Source organism: Dryas octopetala, chromosome 3 (genome assembly GCF_963921425.1).
Source record: "Dryas octopetala chromosome 3, drDryOcto1.1, whole genome shotgun sequence".
In the NCBI taxonomy this organism is placed as follows: domain Eukaryota; kingdom Viridiplantae; phylum Streptophyta; class Magnoliopsida; order Rosales; family Rosaceae; genus Dryas; species Dryas octopetala.
The window spans coordinates 3,640,493-3,658,804 of record NC_141368.1 but is presented as its reverse complement, the minus strand read 5'-3'; the positions used below and the strand labels follow the sequence as shown (position 1 = coordinate 3,658,804).

Sequence of the window (18,312 nt, the reverse complement as noted above, 5' to 3'; positions counted from 1 at the left end):
TTTAAAATCATTATTGATATGGTTTAATGGGTGATAATGAATTCGGGAAAATTCTACCAAACTCAAACAAAAAACAGCAAATGTTAAAAGAAATATGAATTATCATTGCACGTGATATACTATACATTAAACAAATAAATCAAATACCAATCTCTCGTGGACTTGTATACATACACAACAATTGAAAATTTGATTTCTACATCTAACTTATACTCGGAAACAATTGTATCAGTCTTATTCCACCAGGAAGGAATAGACAGAAAAAACCAGAGGACTTACATGTGGCTGGTAAAAGAAGCCAATTTTCTGTCATTGAATAAATTCCAGAAATCTATGCTTCCGTCGTGGTTCTGTTCACTTTTCCATCTTTCAGGGTCCAATCAGTGAAACAAATGAAGGTCTTCCATTTGAGAAAATCCCCCAGGAGTTTCAGTGTTATCATTCAGTGCTCGGCAGCTGCATATCCTGAGAATTATCTGTTACTTCCTTGAAGTGATGTCAGGGTTCTCTCTGCATTGAGTATGAGCTTGACCCTGTCCCTGTGCGAGCTAATGCAGACCCTTTTATCACTTGGCTTGGCGAAGAGTAACCCATGAGTTGATGAAGTGGTGAACTTGACTTTGGTGGCAGCTCCTCAATTTCTGAGGATAATTTCTCTGATTTCAACACATTAGACGAAGATCTTGCTGGCCCATATCTATGCATTGGACCCTTATCTTTGTTCCGAGACTGATTCAAGACGAGCTCCTTTCTCTCTCTCATTGGATCCAACGAACTATATGACATATTTCTATCATCTGAATTACCTTGGAGAGAGTTATGGGGTGCTAAGTTTCCAGGATCTCCTTCAGTAGAGCAACTTTGGCAGTAAGAGAGTCCATAACCATAATCATCAGAACATGACACAGGATCCGCATGTTGACAATCAAATGGTTGAGATGCTGAAGCCAAATTACTCCCATTAATAGCATCACTAGAGTCCTCAACCTCACTTGGTGGAGGGTCTATAGCAGTCAGTTCATAAGGGACAATATGACATCTCTTTTGGAGTGAAAACTTAAGCACCTCCGAACAAGCACCACATCTAAGTTTATGGCATCTCCTTTTGAAAAGGAGAAAATCTGCAGGTATCTGCAGCAGTTTTAAGCAGTTATAACAGGTTATGAGAGGGGATCCACCTGCCATGGGCCGGAAATGTCGCTTAGCCAAATGATGTTTCTCTCTAAAATACTTCTTCACCTCATGACTTCTGTGCCTCTGATCATCAGACATTGTTTCACGGCCCCAAAGGGGATAATCAGATTCCACATACCGTTCAGGGCTTGATGGATAAGAATTATCATGGGATGTCCAACAACTGTGACCCGGGTGGACTCTAGATAACCCATTATTATTGCAACGGATGGGTAGAGGCAATGGTGCTGAGCACTGCCAGTCTTGGGGATAGCAATGCAAACAGGAGGGATCAACTTGGTGCCTGCTGGTTGTTGCCTCACTGGAGAAAGGTATTCGCGTGAATTTTCGGTTCTGGGGATAGTGGCTTCCTGCCCTGCGTCTTCTTAGATACCTAGGATGGTTTGGGCCTTGAAAAAGTTCCTCCTCAGATGCCTCATAATTATGGTACCGGGGAATATGCTTTTCCTTCCAAGTGGCTCCTCCGGAAACCCTTCCACTTGCCTTTTCATTCAGATTGTTAACTTGATTCTGCAGTTCATAAACCATTCTCAGCAGTGTCATCTTGTCCTGTTCAGCTTCCGCAGACTTGTTTGATGATTGATAGCCTGAATTGCATTGGAATTCATTATGCAGTTGATTTGTAGGGCCTCCATTTTCATATCCAACTTGGGAACCTCTTCGAGGGAAAGGCATCCTAGACACATATTCACCACTCTGTAATCTTGTCCAACCTCGACTGGGATGGCCTGGCCTTCTAGGTTGCAGTAATTCATCTTGACCCCACTTTCTGAATTTCGTGGCATGATCATTCTTATCAGACAAACTTGACCAGGAATTCCTTACTTGATTCTGCAATCCAGAATCTCTATCCATCATGTTTGGCACAAGGAATTTATCCCTTCTGGGTCTTTCTTCAGAATGAACAAAGTTTGCAACCCTATAAGGGTCTTTAAATGAATGTATATTTCGGTTGGAGAATTGATCATCCATACCATCATAAGAAGAGACGCTGCCATCATAATAAGCATGATGGCTTCTAGTTGTTGGAGACTTTGACATATCTCTGAGTGTGCCGCTAAGCTCAGAGCTGGGGTCAAATTGTGTAGTTTCTTCAAATGTATCTGGAGACATTACATGGGCAAAGCCATTCGGAACACTATTCTGAGGTGGCTCCAGTTGTTCATCAGGAGAGCACATAAGGATATCTGATGAAATGCTCTCCCTTGCAGGCATATGAGCAGTAACTATGGAACTACTTCCCCTTGTAGTTGTAGCCACTGGATTGACAGAACTTGAGCTCCTGAAACCAGAATCAGTCTCCTTGTTAATGTCTACTTCTATATTTGATTGTTCATCAGGAGAAGAGATAAGGGTATCTGAGAAAATGCTCTCCCTTGCTGGCATATGATCAGCAATTAGTGAACTATTTCCCCTTGTAGCCACTGAATTGACAGCACTTGAGCTCCTGAAATCAGAATCAACCTCCTTGCTGATGTCTTCTTCTAAATTTGATTTTGCTAAAGGTGAGCTCTCATCATTTAATGATACTTCTGAACCTGCTCCTGTTATTGGTAATGACTCAATTTCATTATGTGCAAACTCAGTAGATGAACAGATTTCATTGGGAACTTCAAGTTGCTCAGTATCAAAATCGCAAGAATCATTTCCATTACTAAGTTTGTTTTGGTCTTCGTTTGGTAATTGTACATCTCCAAGCTGCTTGCCATCACAGTCTTCAGAAGACTTATAGGGATCCCTCCCACTGGTTTGATTTGAAGTGCATTCTCCTGAGTCTAGAAGAATATCCTTGTGACTTGAGTTTCCATATTCTTTGTCTTCAGAAGACTTATTTTGATTCTCCTCACTGTTTCGGTCCAAAAAGCACTCTCCCGAGTCAGGAAAAGTAGCCTTAGGACTTGAGCTGCTAGATTCGTGGCCTTCTGAAGACTTACTCTGATCCCTCTGATTGTTTTGGTCTGAAGAGCATTCCCTCAAGTCAGGAAGAGTTGCATTACAACTTGAGCTGTCAGATTCTTTGTCTTCAGAAGACATATTTTGATTGTTCTCATTGTTTTGGTTTGAAAAGCATTCTCCCAAGTCGGGAAAAGTAGCCTTAGGACTTGAGCTGTTAGATTTGTTGTGTTCTGAAGACTTACTCTGATCCCTCTCATTGTTTTGGTCTGAAGAGCATTCCCTCAAGTCAGGAAGAGTCGCAATACGACTTGAGCTGTCAGATTCATTGCCTTCTGAAGACTTACTCTGATCCCTCTCATTGTTTTGGTCCGAAAAGCATTCTCCTGAGTCAGGAAAAGTAGCCTTAGGACTTGAGCTGCCAGATTCATTGCCTTCTGAAGACTTATTCTGATTCTCCTCATTGTTCTGGTCCGAAAAGCTTTCTCCTGAGTCAGGAGAAGTAGCCTTAGGACTTGAGCTGCCAGATTCATTGCCTTCTGAAGGCTTACTCTGATCTCTCTCATTGTTTAGGTCTGAAGAGCATTCTCCTGAGTCGAGAAGAGTTGCATTAAGACTTGAGCTGATGGATTCTTTATCTCCAGAAACGTGATCCAATCCATTTATCTGAGCTGCCGCTGTTTCATTTAAGCCAGAGCTCTCTCTTCTCACACCATTAATTCGACTTTTTACTGCATTCAGGAGGAGGATTTAAAAAATTAATACCAATAATGAATTCAAAAACTGAATAGCAAGATGTGAACTTTATTTTTGTACAAAAGGCAGATGAAAAAGAGGGAGCTTAAATTAATCAGAATGTTGAACCTATAGACAGAAATGATGGTCTAACCATATATAGTAATTATAGTAGCAACTAGTCAAGGGTCCATGCAATGGGGCAACATGCTAATGCAATTAATGTCTTATATCAAACAATTTAAGCAATCCAAGAAAACACACAATGACAACAAGTCTTTTTTGGTGTTAATGGCACAAGTCTTTTGATCTATTATCATTTGACTAATTAATGACAAATATTTACAAAACATGTAGACAGTGGAGGGCTATAATCATCCTAATCCCACTTGTTTTATCTTTAGCCATGCTTCATGAATCATGATAATAGCAGAGTAGACCATACTTTCTAGTGAGAATTAAACAAAGTAGATTGACTGGTAGATTTATGAGATTGTTATTACCTTGGAGAATGGTGTTACATCCACCACACCTATACATCTGCAAATCTGCTGGCTCTGCAAGAACTCTACGACATTTAGGACATGTGACCAGTCGAACATTAGTAGTCAATTCAGTACCCATATTTATCCAAAAAACTTGGGCTTCTTCCAACACAAACTTGATTGATGGTATTGAATATCAATAACCAGATTCAAGCATGCTCACACCATACCATCTGCAATGTAATTAAAAGATGTAAATGGGTATTTAGATCTATGAAAAAAGTAGGGAACTTGGATGAAGATCCCACCTCATTCATTCACTGACAAGCTTCAACAACAAGCTTACGAGGAATTAAACATGAAAGTTTAATTAAATTCCAAGAGAAATTAAGAACCAATACGTACCTGAATGGGTAGTGAATATAATAGAGACTCAAAGAGATCCAAAAGTAGAGAGACGGACAGAATTAGAAACGTAAGCAAATTGTTTGAGTATTTGGGTGTTGGTAAAAGATGGAAAATTCTGAGGAATCTTCTTTATCTATGGTGCTTAGTCTTTAGCAAACACAGAGTCTGAAAGTGGGCAATTGCTCTTTCTAGCTGAAGAAGCTAGTCTTGTTTTGTTTCACACAGACACACAGAAGGAGAGGATTAGAGGAATGAGTGAAAGATTAGGAATTGGTCGTTTGTCTTGCTAAAGAAGCTTCTGGGTCAACCATTCCTGACCGTGAGAAACACGGGAATTGAAGCTCAAGACGAGAGACTGAGAGAGCAACACACAGAAAAAGAGACCGTATTTAAAGCGTCAGTCTTGACGTGTCATCGTCTTACTGTTCCTCTCTCTCTCTCTCTCTCTCTCTCTCTCTCTCTCTCTCTCTCTTCATAATTCAAATTTTCAATCAATCAAAGTTATCAAACAATCTCCTAATCTCCTTTCCCTATTGGGTGTTTAACTGTTTAACAAGAAAAATAGATAAATAGAAATAAAAATTGAACTACTCTCTCTCGCTCGCGACCACGGCCGTTATCTTGGGTTTTGTTGGTTTCGCAAAATTCCCAGTCAAGTCAACGGCCCCCTCTTTTTAATTTTAATTTTTCTTTCTTGGGGTTTTTCCGGGAATCCCAGGGTAAATTTCGCGCCAAGAAACCAAAGAAAGAAGAGGAATGCCAAAAAAAGATGGACTAATGAATTTCAAAGTCAACGTTGGAATTTGTGTGGGGTGGGGCGCACACACTACCCAGCTGTAATTGGTACGTGGCATTCAATAATCCAGATGACATAGACTTATGTATGCTACCGAGAGTGGGTATATTTTGTGTGGGTCCCAACTTTGACTACCGGGGCATGATAAATTAATAAATAAATATATAAGGCAAATCGATTACCACTGAACCATCAATCAAAATTGCGATGGAATTTTTACCAAAAAAAAAAAAAAATTGCGATGGAATAAAACGCAGGCTGCCGGCAGTAAAACGACAGGGCCGTTCCTGCTTGGAAATTTGGCGTCACATTCAGAAGGGAAGGAATTGAACTTATTCAAATTCAAATGACGATTTGATTTCGATGTCCTGACGCACGTCAATATTTCCAGGGACATTACTGACATTTCAATCCTGCCACCTCAGCAGCATCTAATATCTACGTCATCTTTGGTCAAACATGGTATCTGTATGACTGTATCTTCCTCGTTTTCACTTTCCTCTTTTTCTTTATTTATTCTCTTTATTCTTTTTTCTTTTTTCTCTTTCCCAAGTTTTTGCTTGCTTGCTTGTTTGCCATGTCTTATCGCCATATTCAAAGTTCAAACTTCAAAGTGTCCACTGCCCACTGCCCAGACGACCTAATCATTGAAAATTTGAAATGCCCTCATGTATTTCTTTACCCTTTAACTTTCTATTTTCGATTACTAGCAAACAAACAGACGATGCCACATGAGAATTTGGAGGCCATGTGGTGATGTAAATTTGGTTTTGCATTTGGCTTAGGAGAGCTCACTAATCAAATAAAAGGGTCCAACAGACAAGCCATGTGTAATGTGAAGTAATCTTCAAGCCCAACAAATATAAAAATGCATTTAATTTGTAGAGTGAATCGAAAGCTCATACTCAGCTCACAACATTTTTTCTTGGGTTGAATACAATTCAAGGACTGTTGGGTTTAATAGACCATGACCAAGTCTAAGTCTAAATAAGCCTTATAAGGCAGAGAAGGGATTCCCAATTAAATTAGAAGGATCAAGTCAAAGCTCACTGGCAGAGAATAGGTTGTAATTTTATCTCTCTCAATTAGAAGGTTTGACCATTGAGAGTCTTCCATGGGGCTTTAGACTCAGGCTTTGACCATTTCCCTCTGGCCACATGAGAACTCAGAAGACCAATTTTAACACACTACTAGCAGTGACACTGACACAAGGTTTAATAAGTCATGTTAAATTACTAATTAGGGAATAACCAGATCCAAGACTCAGCCAAAAGCTCTTTCCTATCAGAGTTTAAGAGGATGAGAATATGAGATACACACACAAAATTAGGAATGAACTTGTTTATGGCCAGTATTGGTCTTCAACATGCACAATCTAGAACATAACAGCAGCATCTAACACCAACATTAGCTAAGCATCCATATAATGTCTGACCTGAATTGATCATGACCGTAAACAAGATACAACAATACCCAATAGTCTATAGAAATGAACAAAAGTTCTTTCAAAAGAACACAACACATCCTGCAAGAGACAAGTGAGCCTCAGAAACATACTAGACCGTTTTGCAAAAGAAACTAAGTTTATGCAGCTGCAACTGCTTGCCGCTTGTGCCCAATAAAGGCTTGACGAAGTTCTTTGTACCCACTCCTATAATGCTCCAGTGAGAAACAAAGCTGTCGTATCGCCTCTCTTTTCTCCTCAGCCCCATCCGAGATCACAACCCTCTGCCTATTCACCTCTTTCTGCAACTCCTCCACTCTCAATTTCAATTCATCTACTAATTTACGTGCACTTTCAGATCCAGCATTCAGCGCCTCATGTTCTGTATGTAACCGGCATAGATGTTCCTCCAATTCCTGAATTTGATTGTCCCGGGAACTCACATTCGCCATAAACATGTGAAGCTTTGCATTGAGCTCATCCTTCTCTGCCATTAGCATATCATATTTCAGTTTAAATCTGTCAAACTGTTTATTCACAGCTTCCACATGTTCACTTCGCTCAGCAAGTTCTACCTTCGTCCGACTTATTTCACTTTGCATAGCTATCTCTTGGGCAACATGCATCCTTTCCATCTCTATCTTATCAGTTTGGCATTGCCTTATTTCATCTTCTAAATTCTTGTATCTCAATTCCCATTCTTCGGATCTTGTCTCCAAAATGGTTTGCTTCTCTGACAAACTTAAAATATCAGTCTGCAGGTGTGCTTTCTCCATAAAGAATTGTTCCTCGGCATCATGCAATGCACGCTTCAACTCCGTAACCTCAAGATCACGGCTAAAATCATTGTACCTCATAATCCTATCCTGCAGCTCCGAAACATGCTTTCTCTCTAAGTCAATTTGAGCTTCCAACGTGGCTATATCTTCCTGAGCCACTTCAAGCTGGCATTGTATTTGACGACCACCTTCAGACATTCTCTCTGTAAGTTCATGCTTCAACTTTGCAATCTCTTCATCCGACCCCTTAAGCCTTTCTTTAGTTACTTCCAAGTCTCCCACCAATCTCCCAATCTCATTATCTCTGTCTGATGCACAACTCTCCATCTCAGCTATCTGTTTTTGCAGCTCCAGTACCCGTATTTTCTCCATTTCAAGATCAGCATCCCTCATCTGGAGCTTCTCTTTCATGCTAGAGAGTTCAGTTTCTAGCTCAATAATCTTCTGCTGCCATCCCTGGCTGTCAAAGTCAATGTTCAGAGGTGGAACTGAGTAATTACTGACAGAGAAGTTATGAGATTCTGACTCAGATTCCAATGATGATGAGGAAGATGATTCAGTGCCATTCCGTAAGGAAAGGGCAGGGCTAGAACCACCTGAGATCAATGATATATCTAAACCAACAACCTGATGGCCAGATTTTTGCAAACCCAGCTTTGTGTCAGGAGTCAGCAGAGGAGAGCCATGGTCATAGCCAGATTCGGAATCTCCGAAGCCCTGCATTGGAATCTCAGATGGTATACTCTTATGTGCTTCCTTTGTTAAGTGATCATAGCACCCAGCCAGTGATCGATACATTCGATGAAATTCCTCAATCAACTCTGGCTTCTGCTGACAATTTGTGGGCAAAGAACCACCATCTTCTTTGATCAGCTTCAGCATTTGCTTAATGCTCTGGTCCATCTCTGTAAGAGAGAACATTTGAACATTTTATAGTCAACTAATCACAGAAACATTACACCCTGAAACAATCTGCCCAAGTAAACAACAAGACAGAGTACAACAAACAAGATGGGTTAGAAAATAGCTACTTACCTTCAAGATTTTCAACAAGCCATATAGAACTATCTGGAGTAATATTATTATCTTGCCCACATGAATCTGACTTCTGCAACTCTGTTCTCTCCATATCAACCATCTTCTGACTTCAAATGATATAAAGCACAAAACATAAGACCTCAATTAAATTCTGTAATACAGTAAAACTTAGAGAACAAGAATTTTGACAGCTCACTAACCAAACTATAAATGGTGGAGCTGACCATAAAAACAGAACAAATTAAAGTGCAACTGCATAAGAAAAAAGTTAAATTCGAAATAGTGAAAAAGAAAGAAAACCCATCTCCTGTTTTCAGTTTTCAGTGGAAATGACAAAAGCAACATAGCCCATGAGTCGACTGTCTTGAAAAATTTCTACCTCAAGCAATCAAGAGTTGCTAGTTTAACTACTAACTACTGCATTATTCATGTTCAATCAGGTTACCTGTCCTCTCTCTTTAGCTCAAAATTCTATTTCCCATTGGATCACTCTTTATCTCAAAAAAACAATTTCTTATTGCAGTATAGAATGGGCAGATGTGGGATTCCACTTGCACACTCAATCAAGCAATTTGTACTCGTATCATTGTATTCGCTGATTGGAAAAAGGCGCAAAATCTCTCAAATCTCATAGCCCTAATTCTTTCTAATGGTTACTCCAGAATTATTAGAAGGCATCAAATACAATATGTACTAATTCTGATTACCTAAAACTTAAAAAACCTCTCTAAAAAATTTTAACCCACAAAATTGAATTAGATGCAAACTAAGACTTCCTATAAATTTCTACTAATTCTTATTATTAAAGGTGACACAAAGATCGAGGATCAGAGACTCGTAGAAAGTAGCATCGCCATTCAAATCAAAGAAACCATTGAATTAGCCCAACCACATGCCATGAAAATTTCAAGAAATTTAAGCAAAAAGCGAGACTAGAAATGAATCACACAAATAATAATCAAAAGTAGAATCTGCATGTAATCAATTCTAAAAAAATTAAAAAAGAAAGAAAGATGAAGAATTGATGAGCAACATACAAGACTGAGCTCACTCAGTGACCCCCAAATCGATTGGTTGATTGGTTTCGAGCTTTGACGAAGCAGAAGAAGAAGGTCAAGCGAGGCGAAGCGGCGTGTGCTTTAGCCTTTAAGCAAAAAGCGCTTTTTTCAAAATTCAAATAATTTCATTTGGTTCAGGAATCAAGACAATGAGAAAAAGGCTGACAGAGAACGCTCAAATTGTTGCCCGCCTTTTCTGTCTGAATTTCGATGTGCCGAAAATGCCCTCCTCCCACTTTTGCCTTTTCAATTACTGGTGCTGAGGAATTGTTTTCCGCCGATGGGCGTTTTCGTAACTTGGACAACGGCCCAATAATTAGGCCGCAGAGGTGGGCCATGAACCACCCTCATTGTCATGGGTCATGCCGGCCCTGCCAGCGGAACAACCAAGATATTTGGCGGGAAAACATTGCAAAAAGTAACAAAATTATAATAATTATCTCATCTTTCTTTTTCTTTTTCCTTTTGTTTCATTATCTATCTTTTCTTATTTTAGTTCTCTTCTTCTTATACTTGTCTATACAGCTATACTATGATTGAAATAAGATATTTTGCCTTGGCCAAAAAAAAAAAAAAAGAAATAAGATATTTTGCCAATTGTTATATACAAGAAATTTTATTTAGACTCTAATTACATCATACAATTTTTACAATCAATTTAAAATGAAGGTCATTATCACCTTTGAAATCTAATAAGTCCAAAACAATAAATTATAAACTTTAAACTTGAGACTTCTTTAATATATATGGAGTAAGGAAAATGTTAAAAATCCCAACTTTTTTTTCTCAGATTTTGGTGTTTTTCATATTATAATAACTCTCTTTATTAAATGTCAATCATATCATCATTATTCAAACAATTTTAATGATGGATTTAATGATGAATAATAGCTTGGTAAACAAATATTCTACTACTTTTCACTCTCTTTTACCCTTTTAAACAAACTTGTCCTCATGTTATATACCCTATTAGTGTTCTAACTCTCATCGTAATATATACACTTTGATGTATAAAAAATAAATAAAAAATAAAAAATATTGTGTGCGTGGTTTTGTTAACATAATAAAATATATTTAACCATTAAATTTGTGCAAATTTGAAGATAAAATTCCCCTTGGACCCGGGTGTAAGTCATGCTTGTCTTCAAGCATAGATGTACCCACCGGGCTAGATGGGCTTTAGCCCAACCCTTTTTTTTTAAACAAAAATACTAGGATGCTTAATATAATAGGTCCATTGACTTTAGGTACCAAATTATAATGTTTTTTCATTTCAACTACTAAAATATTTATGTCATTTCACTTTAGGTACTAAATTTCAGTTTAGGTACCAACTTTACAAAACATGGTTATATCGAACTGTGACTGTCTAACAATCATAACTTTTTTATTGATTTGTTGTTTTTTCAATATTTGCAAGGCTTAAACTTTAATGTTTAGTCTTTGGGTTATAGAACTTCATCCCCCAAACCTAAATCAAAATTATGAAACCCTTAAAAATTTTGATTTTTTATAAATTTTAAATAGTCACAACTGTGATTGTTCAACAATTACAACTGTAACTGTTCGACAGTCACAACTGTATAACAAACTGATTTGTGACTTAATCCAAAATGTTTTACTCTAGGTTAGTACCTAAACTAAAAAAAATTAGTGTCTTACTACTTTACTAAAAAATTATTGATATTTGGTATTTAATCCTAATTTTTTATAATATAATACTATAAGCCAAACCTAACCACCGATCTATCCCTAACCACCGATGAACAAAGAGAAGAAAATCGTCACTAAATCCAAAAATCTTCTTGGTAAAAGGTTTTATGGTTGTATACAATTCATTACCAAAAATAAATAAATAAATCGTTGTATACGATTATCTTCTCACGGCACCTTCATTTCCCCACTACAGAAAATTATGAATGTGTAGTGTTGCACTATATTAGTATATTTATATATAGCTCTTGGCTGGGTGGGTCTCGAGCCCCATGTAATAAGAGAAAACATTTGGTGTTAGATATATATGATTTGTTATCTTGTATTAAAAAGAGAAAAAAATGTGAAATGACCTAAAAAACATAGATTTTATTTTACGTTCAAAATTCTGAATTTGAAATTTCCCTTCTTAATGCAAAATTAAAAACGTAATAAACAGGAAAATTGCTATAATTTAATAATTTATCATGTTGCAAATGGAAGAAGTGGACTTTAGCAAAACAAAAAATAATGATAATAAAATGGAAAGGGTGCTGGGTGGAAATGCAAGACCCATTGTCAAGCACTCATGGAGACAACCAAACGTGGAGTCACCACTTCTCTTCTCTGAAAAAAAAAAAAAAACACTTTTTGTGGGACAATAAAATATCTTCTTCCAAATTCACAATAACGCATGCAATATATCCATATTCAGTGCCCATGCCACAACCGCTAGCTATAGATTGGAGTTGGAGACAAGCTTTTAGCATATGCAGCTCCCCCTAAAGATGTCTACATGTCTCACAAAAATTAAAAAAGATGCCTCAGTATTCTTCAAAACAATTGTTTTAAGTTACCATTTACACTTTACAGAGTTGAATTAACATTTTTCATTATCAGCTGATTGCCTACTTTATATTATAGAATTGAACTAACAGAAGAGCGTTTGCTTAATATATATTGATGATTAATTCATTCTTTAAACTTTTGTGACCGGATCTCTGACGTGGGAGTACATATTTTTAAATAAATTAATCAATTTTTGGAGCTGTCACTTACTGTAACAAACTAAGCAAATTAAATCATTATTCCACTTGCAATTCTTGACTTGTAGTGGGTGGAGCCGTGGAGGCATTCTAACACCCTTTATTTCAATGTCCTCTTCCCGATTAGCTTTTGGTTAATTACCTCACAATTATGGATTGCATTTGACACCATCTTACCTTGTACAGTTGTACTGAAGAGTACTTTTAGACTTTTAGTAATGGCAATCTATAATTAATGCTTACTTTTAGACACATGGGGTATGGTGGTTTAAAAAGATAATGGTGTTGACTTTTTGGTGAACAATAAGGTGTTGACTTCATTTGAAAAACTTAACAATAAAATTTGAAACTAATTAAGTTACTTTTGAGACACCCTTTTACAATGGAAAGGCAAATCTTTTGGTTCAACAAGTAATCAACTGAAAGAAAATTTGTTGGGCTAAAGAAGCCAATATTGCTAATGATAAAAAATTTGCTTCAAAAAATGAAGAAGGAAAACTGTGTTTTACCAGTCAATTAATTAAAATGAAGATAAAATGGTAGTAAGTAAGTCATTTTCATTATCTCATCCAAACATGGAAGTGGTCTTCTCTACCAACTAGCTAGTGAGTGCAATTAATAAAATTGCCAATGGGTTTTAGACTTTTAGTGCTTACCATTTTCTCAATTGGAAGAGACAATTAATAGGCATATCAAATCAAACATACTTCCAAACACAAGTACTCAATTTTCTTTTGAATTTAATTGATGAATTTCTTCTAAGTGCATCAGCATTTGATTGCCACTCTCATAATTAACTTAAACAAGCAGTAATATATTAATTCTAATAATTTGAAGTTTATATATAAAAGGACACCAAATGATATACAAATAAATGAATTCGTGTCAATATTAACTATATTTGTATGTCATATGTATAGTAGAATATTCTTATAGTTCAAAAATCAAAACTCTATTATTAAGAGAAGGAATATATGTATATGTGTGAAAGCAATATGGGTATGGAGTAAATTGTCAAAAGTCATTGATACACACATGTTGTGACAGCTACACTTCACCGAGAATTTCTTCCCTCGTTTCCATGACTTTTTCTGAAGGTCCCTTCCATTGTTCCACTTGTGTGTTGAGCATTATTTTCTAATGCATCAACTGGCACTACAAAAAATTGTGAACAAAGATTACTTTCATTGATTGTACAGAAAGGGGTGGCATTTGAGAACTTTAGTCTGTATTACTTAATTATCATTAATTTTTGTTAAAATTGGTTTCTAATGCCTAATTGTCACCCCCTTTATGAGCAACTAATGAAAATAATTTTTACTCACATTTCTTTTCATGATCTAGTATTTTATGCAAGTGCAAATGGCCATGGCTGAGCTGGCGGTTACTTATCTTTATAGATGTTTACATCATTCAGGGGCTCGATTTCCAATGATTCCCAGTTAATCTGTCTCAACTTTTTCAATCTAATGCATGTAATTGCTCAATCATGAATTCATGATAATACCTTTTACGGGTCTCTACCTTTTAGCCTTTTTTGGCTAATCTTTTTTTTTTTCTCTCCCTCTTGCAGTTTTATCTGTCACAAAAATATTCCTAACTTCCTGGAGTCTCAAGTTTTCTCAACAGTCAACACTTCAACAGGGTCATTCACTATTTCACTGATTTTTTCACGTTGGAAAAAGTTTTTTACACCAACACTCTGTTTGGTAAGATGGGAAAACAGAGGGTAAAAAGAAAGGAACTTGCCCATCAATATGTTTGTTAATTGCTTTGCAGAATCTATGCAAGCCAGGCTCATATATATAGCTGATTTATGATACTATGACATATAAATAGATTTAGTATTTTATAAATCTATATATTAATATGAAAAAGTAAACCCATTAAAATTTAAAGTGCAAAAATATTTTTATTTGTCATTCATATTCGTACCATATAAGTATATAACTTTCTTCTGTTTGGAACTTGGGACTATTGTTGTTTGTATTTTTTCAGTGAAAAAGTAAGATAAGGGGAAACAACTGGCTGATTAATTTGAGTCCAGATAATCATTTGCAGATTAGAAAGAATAAAATAAAACCAGGATATTAATTGTTGGCCTGCATCAATGAATAAAATAACAAAAAATCTGTTTCGCATGAGCAAATAATTAAATAATTTGAAATAACCAACAAATGATATTAAAAGTAGCTTGTTTCTTCTTTAACCGTACAGGAAATACAAAAGTTCTTGCTGCTATGCAATGACAAAATCTCCATTTCCTATAAGATATATTTATAACTTCTTGTTAGGACTGCCTTATTATTTATCTCAACATGTCTGGTATATGAGTGCAACACACTAAAGGCTGTGTGAAAGTGACACAGTATTGTGCCAAGTGGACTATGACTTTGACCCAATATGATTTCATCGGTGGTGCTTAGCAATGTAATACAAATGCATATAAAGAAAGAGTTCGTCTTTAATACAGTAGTCATATGACAAATAATAATAGTAAAAAAGTGAATCTGTCTACATTAATGGTAAAATAAATTTGTATGTCATACGGTGAATGTATGACAAAAATTTCCATATACCATATACTCATATATTACTGAGTTTACCTATTCATGTATATGATCTGGTGGAGCTAATCAGACCATATTACCATGTATATTATCCTTCAATATTTGATATATGCATATGAATAGAATAAAGGCAAAAACCATGACTGCAGCAAATTAAACCACTTCCACTGCATGTGCATATATAAAGACTAGTGGGAAGAGATAAAAGGGCTTGGAGAAGAGGGTGGGATAGAAAAACAGAGGAGGAGGGTATTGATTGATGTTGGAGAAGAGTGAGGAAGCCATGGTAGAGGAGCTTAATAATTTGAAGGGAGCATCATCAGGAGTACTACCCTTGATGACCCACTTTGTGCTGGTCCATGGTATCAATGGTGGGGGTTGGTGCTGGTACAAAATCCGATGTCTCATGGAGAATTCAGGCTACAAGGTGTCCTGTGTTGACCTCAAGAGTGCTGGGATTGATCAGTCTGAGGTCAATTCAGTCCTTTCCTTTGATGATTACAACAAACCACTCTTGGACTTGATCTCTGCTCTGCCCGAAAATGAACAGGTCTGGCTTAATCAGTCCCCTCCTTAATTAATTTAATTTTTCTTGGTTTAATTATGGGATTGTTGAATGTTGATCATCAAGTTGAAATGACATTTTTGCAGGTGATATTGGTCGGTCACAGTGCTGGAGGGCTCAGTGTAACCCAGGCCACTCTCAAGTTCCCAAAGAAAATTCGGTTAGCAGTTTATGTTGCAGCAACAATGCTAAAACTTGGGTTCTCCACTGATCAAGATATCAAAGATGTAATTTCCAACTACTACTTCTACTTAATTTCTCATTATTATTTTCTCTATGAGCTATATATATACATAGATATATATTTAATTCTTTCCCATTTCAACTGTGCCATGCTTCAATTATAATGTTTAATTGACATGGAAAAACTATGAGCAATTATGCATGGCAGAGCTTGAAATTGATTGGGATCCCCTGCAGATTAGAGTTCTACAGATCCCAATGTTGGGTAATGGCTTCTACATCTCTAGAATGCAGTGAAAGATGGCTGCCATCTGTCATCACAAAGCAAATGGTTTTGAGGCGTTATCTTCAAAAAAATACTTAGTAATTATTTTATTAGTCATACTACTTGTCTGGCTAATTAAAAAGATTTAGTATACTTTACCAAATTTGTTTAATAATGCTGCTCTCACCAAATTTGTTTAATCAGACAATTTTCAAAAACAACCAAATTACTAAAGTGATTGGTAAGTCTTCATGTTTTGCCACATAGCAATCATATGTTCAATAATTTGGGCATCTAGACATATGCTTTTTCTTGTTTCTTGTCCATTGGAAATGGAGCTAATGAGCCTACTACAACGGTACAACCCCATCATTTTTCGATCTTAGTGCATCTCATTCTAACCCCAATGATTGTGATGGGACAGAATTGTACTAACTGCAAAAACTGATCACTACCCAATTATTATTAATTTTTTCTGATTATTATTGGCATGTTTGTTTGATTATGTGAAACAGGGGGTGCCTGATTTATCAGAATTTGGTGATGTATATGAGTTAGGGTTTGGGTTGGGAGCTGATCAACCTCCAACAACGGGCATTGTGAAAAAGGAATTCCAACGCAAAATCATCTACCAAATGAGTCCTCAAGAGGTAATCCCATCACAGTCGATACACATCATTGCATTTTCTGTACCTTTAGGCTTTAGGGTTGTCATACATAGGCTTTTCTCTGGCTTTTTTTTCCTTTGGGTGGTGGCTACTGGACACTTTCTAGTCCTCTGCTTTTCTGCTCCCTGCTTCAAGCAATTGGATGGTGAACATGCATTACATTCACATGGTTCACATGGTTTACGTACTTGCATATCTTTCACTAGAGTAATGTTAGATACATCACTTTTTCTTCGTCAAATGGATACTATATTATATGTATACAGAACATTAATAATACAAGATATAATATGTCATATAAATGTATTTAATGGTAAAAAATTTATACTGAATTAGAGAAAAAGTGAACTGTTAACATCTAATTTAATATAAATTCTCTATTATTAAATGCGTTTGTATGACATACGCTATGTAAAGAAATTTAAATTTTAGCCGGTTAAAAAAACATTTCATCTCTAATAGTCCACATCGTAGAATTTTCTCATATTTATAATAAGGATTGGACTTTTCTTATACAAAAACATATGTCATAAATAATTTATTTATTTTTTGTCTACTTTTGGGCCAATCTTTATGGCTGTTAATTTAGATGCTGATTTTGGCCAGGATTCGACATTAGCTGGCATGCTTTTGAGGCCAGGGCCGCTCCAAGCCATAATGTCAGCCCAGTTTGAAGAGGAGCCACATGTTGACGTTGACAAAGTGCCACGTGTCTACATAAAAACGTTGCATGATCGAGTGGTGAAACCGGAGCAACAAGAATCAATGATAAAGAAGTGGCCACCATCTGAGGTGTATGTTTTGGATACCGACCACAGCCCCTTCTTCTCCACTCCTTTTCTGCTATTCGGCTTCCTTGTAAAAGCTGCAGCTTCTCTTTGATACAAGTAGCTAGGAATTTTTCTTTTTTCTTTTTTCTTCTTCTTTTTTGGGAAGAGGGTGCTTATTTTGCACCATCTTATTCAATTTGTGATGAATAATGTTGGAAAATTGTGAAAATTAATCCTTTTTATTTTTTATTAAAGACTTTCAAATTTTCAATCATCTTTTCTTAGTTTTAGAAATTTAACATTTTATCGATTAGTGCTTGAGTTGCTTTTGAGAAGTGTTGGAACTCTCTTCAAGCTATACTCGACAAGGTTCGAACAATACTTAGGGCTTCAAACCCTTCTTGATGGGAACTCCAACATTAATGGAAAATTAGATTTCTAAATTAAAAAAAAAAAAGTAGTTAAAAATCTTTAAATGGAACAAATTTTGATTAATTTTTTAAATTTTCCAATAAAATCTTCTATTCAATTTTTAAAATTTTCCACTGATTAAGGTACATAGTCACTTCTATTTCTCCTCATCTCTTATTGTCTGGAAACATTGTGAATCGAATGAAAATGGATAGAAAACCCGATCTCCTCCCTTTGTCTTTGTCGTCAATCCGTCCACATTATCTTAATTCTTATCTTATCTTGAACAAACAAAGTCTTGATTTCTTGATT

The 18,312-nt window shown here is 36.3% G+C and overlaps 3 protein-coding genes across 3 annotated transcripts; 1 reads left to right on the top strand and 2 right to left on the bottom strand.

Annotated features, from left to right (window-relative positions):
• Window positions 1-85: 85 nt before the first annotated feature.
• On the bottom strand, window positions 86-5,073 carry LOC147289714 (uncharacterized). Its single transcript, XM_086235128.1, has 3 exons — window positions 4,713-5,073; window positions 4,326-4,540; window positions 86-3,818 (listed from the first exon to the last, which is right to left on the bottom strand). The coding sequence occupies exons 2-3, from the start codon at window positions 4,444-4,446 to the stop codon at window positions 499-501; spliced, it is 3,441 nt and encodes a 1,146-aa protein (XP_086091254.1). The 5' UTR covers window positions 4,447-4,540; window positions 4,713-5,073; the 3' UTR covers window positions 86-498.
• A 1,754-nt stretch (window positions 5,074-6,827) lies between these two features.
• On the bottom strand, window positions 6,828-9,950 carry LOC147289713 (protein NETWORKED 4A-like). Its single transcript, XM_086237355.1, has 3 exons — window positions 9,810-9,950; window positions 8,770-8,879; window positions 6,828-8,639 (listed from the first exon to the last, which is right to left on the bottom strand). Exons 2-3 carry the CDS (start codon window positions 8,870-8,872, stop codon window positions 7,096-7,098), a joined length of 1,647 nt encoding a protein of 548 aa, XP_086093481.1. The 5' UTR covers window positions 8,873-8,879; window positions 9,810-9,950; the 3' UTR covers window positions 6,828-7,095.
• A 5,353-nt stretch (window positions 9,951-15,303) lies between these two features.
• On the top strand, window positions 15,304-17,863 carry MES17 (methyl esterase 17). Its single transcript, XM_086235394.1, has 4 exons — window positions 15,304-15,688; window positions 15,790-15,930; window positions 16,667-16,801; window positions 17,426-17,863. The coding sequence occupies exons 1-4, from the start codon at window positions 15,398-15,400 to the stop codon at window positions 17,699-17,701; spliced, it is 843 nt and encodes a 280-aa protein (XP_086091520.1). The 5' UTR covers window positions 15,304-15,397; the 3' UTR covers window positions 17,702-17,863.
• The last annotated feature ends 449 nt before the right edge of the window (window positions 17,864-18,312 follow it).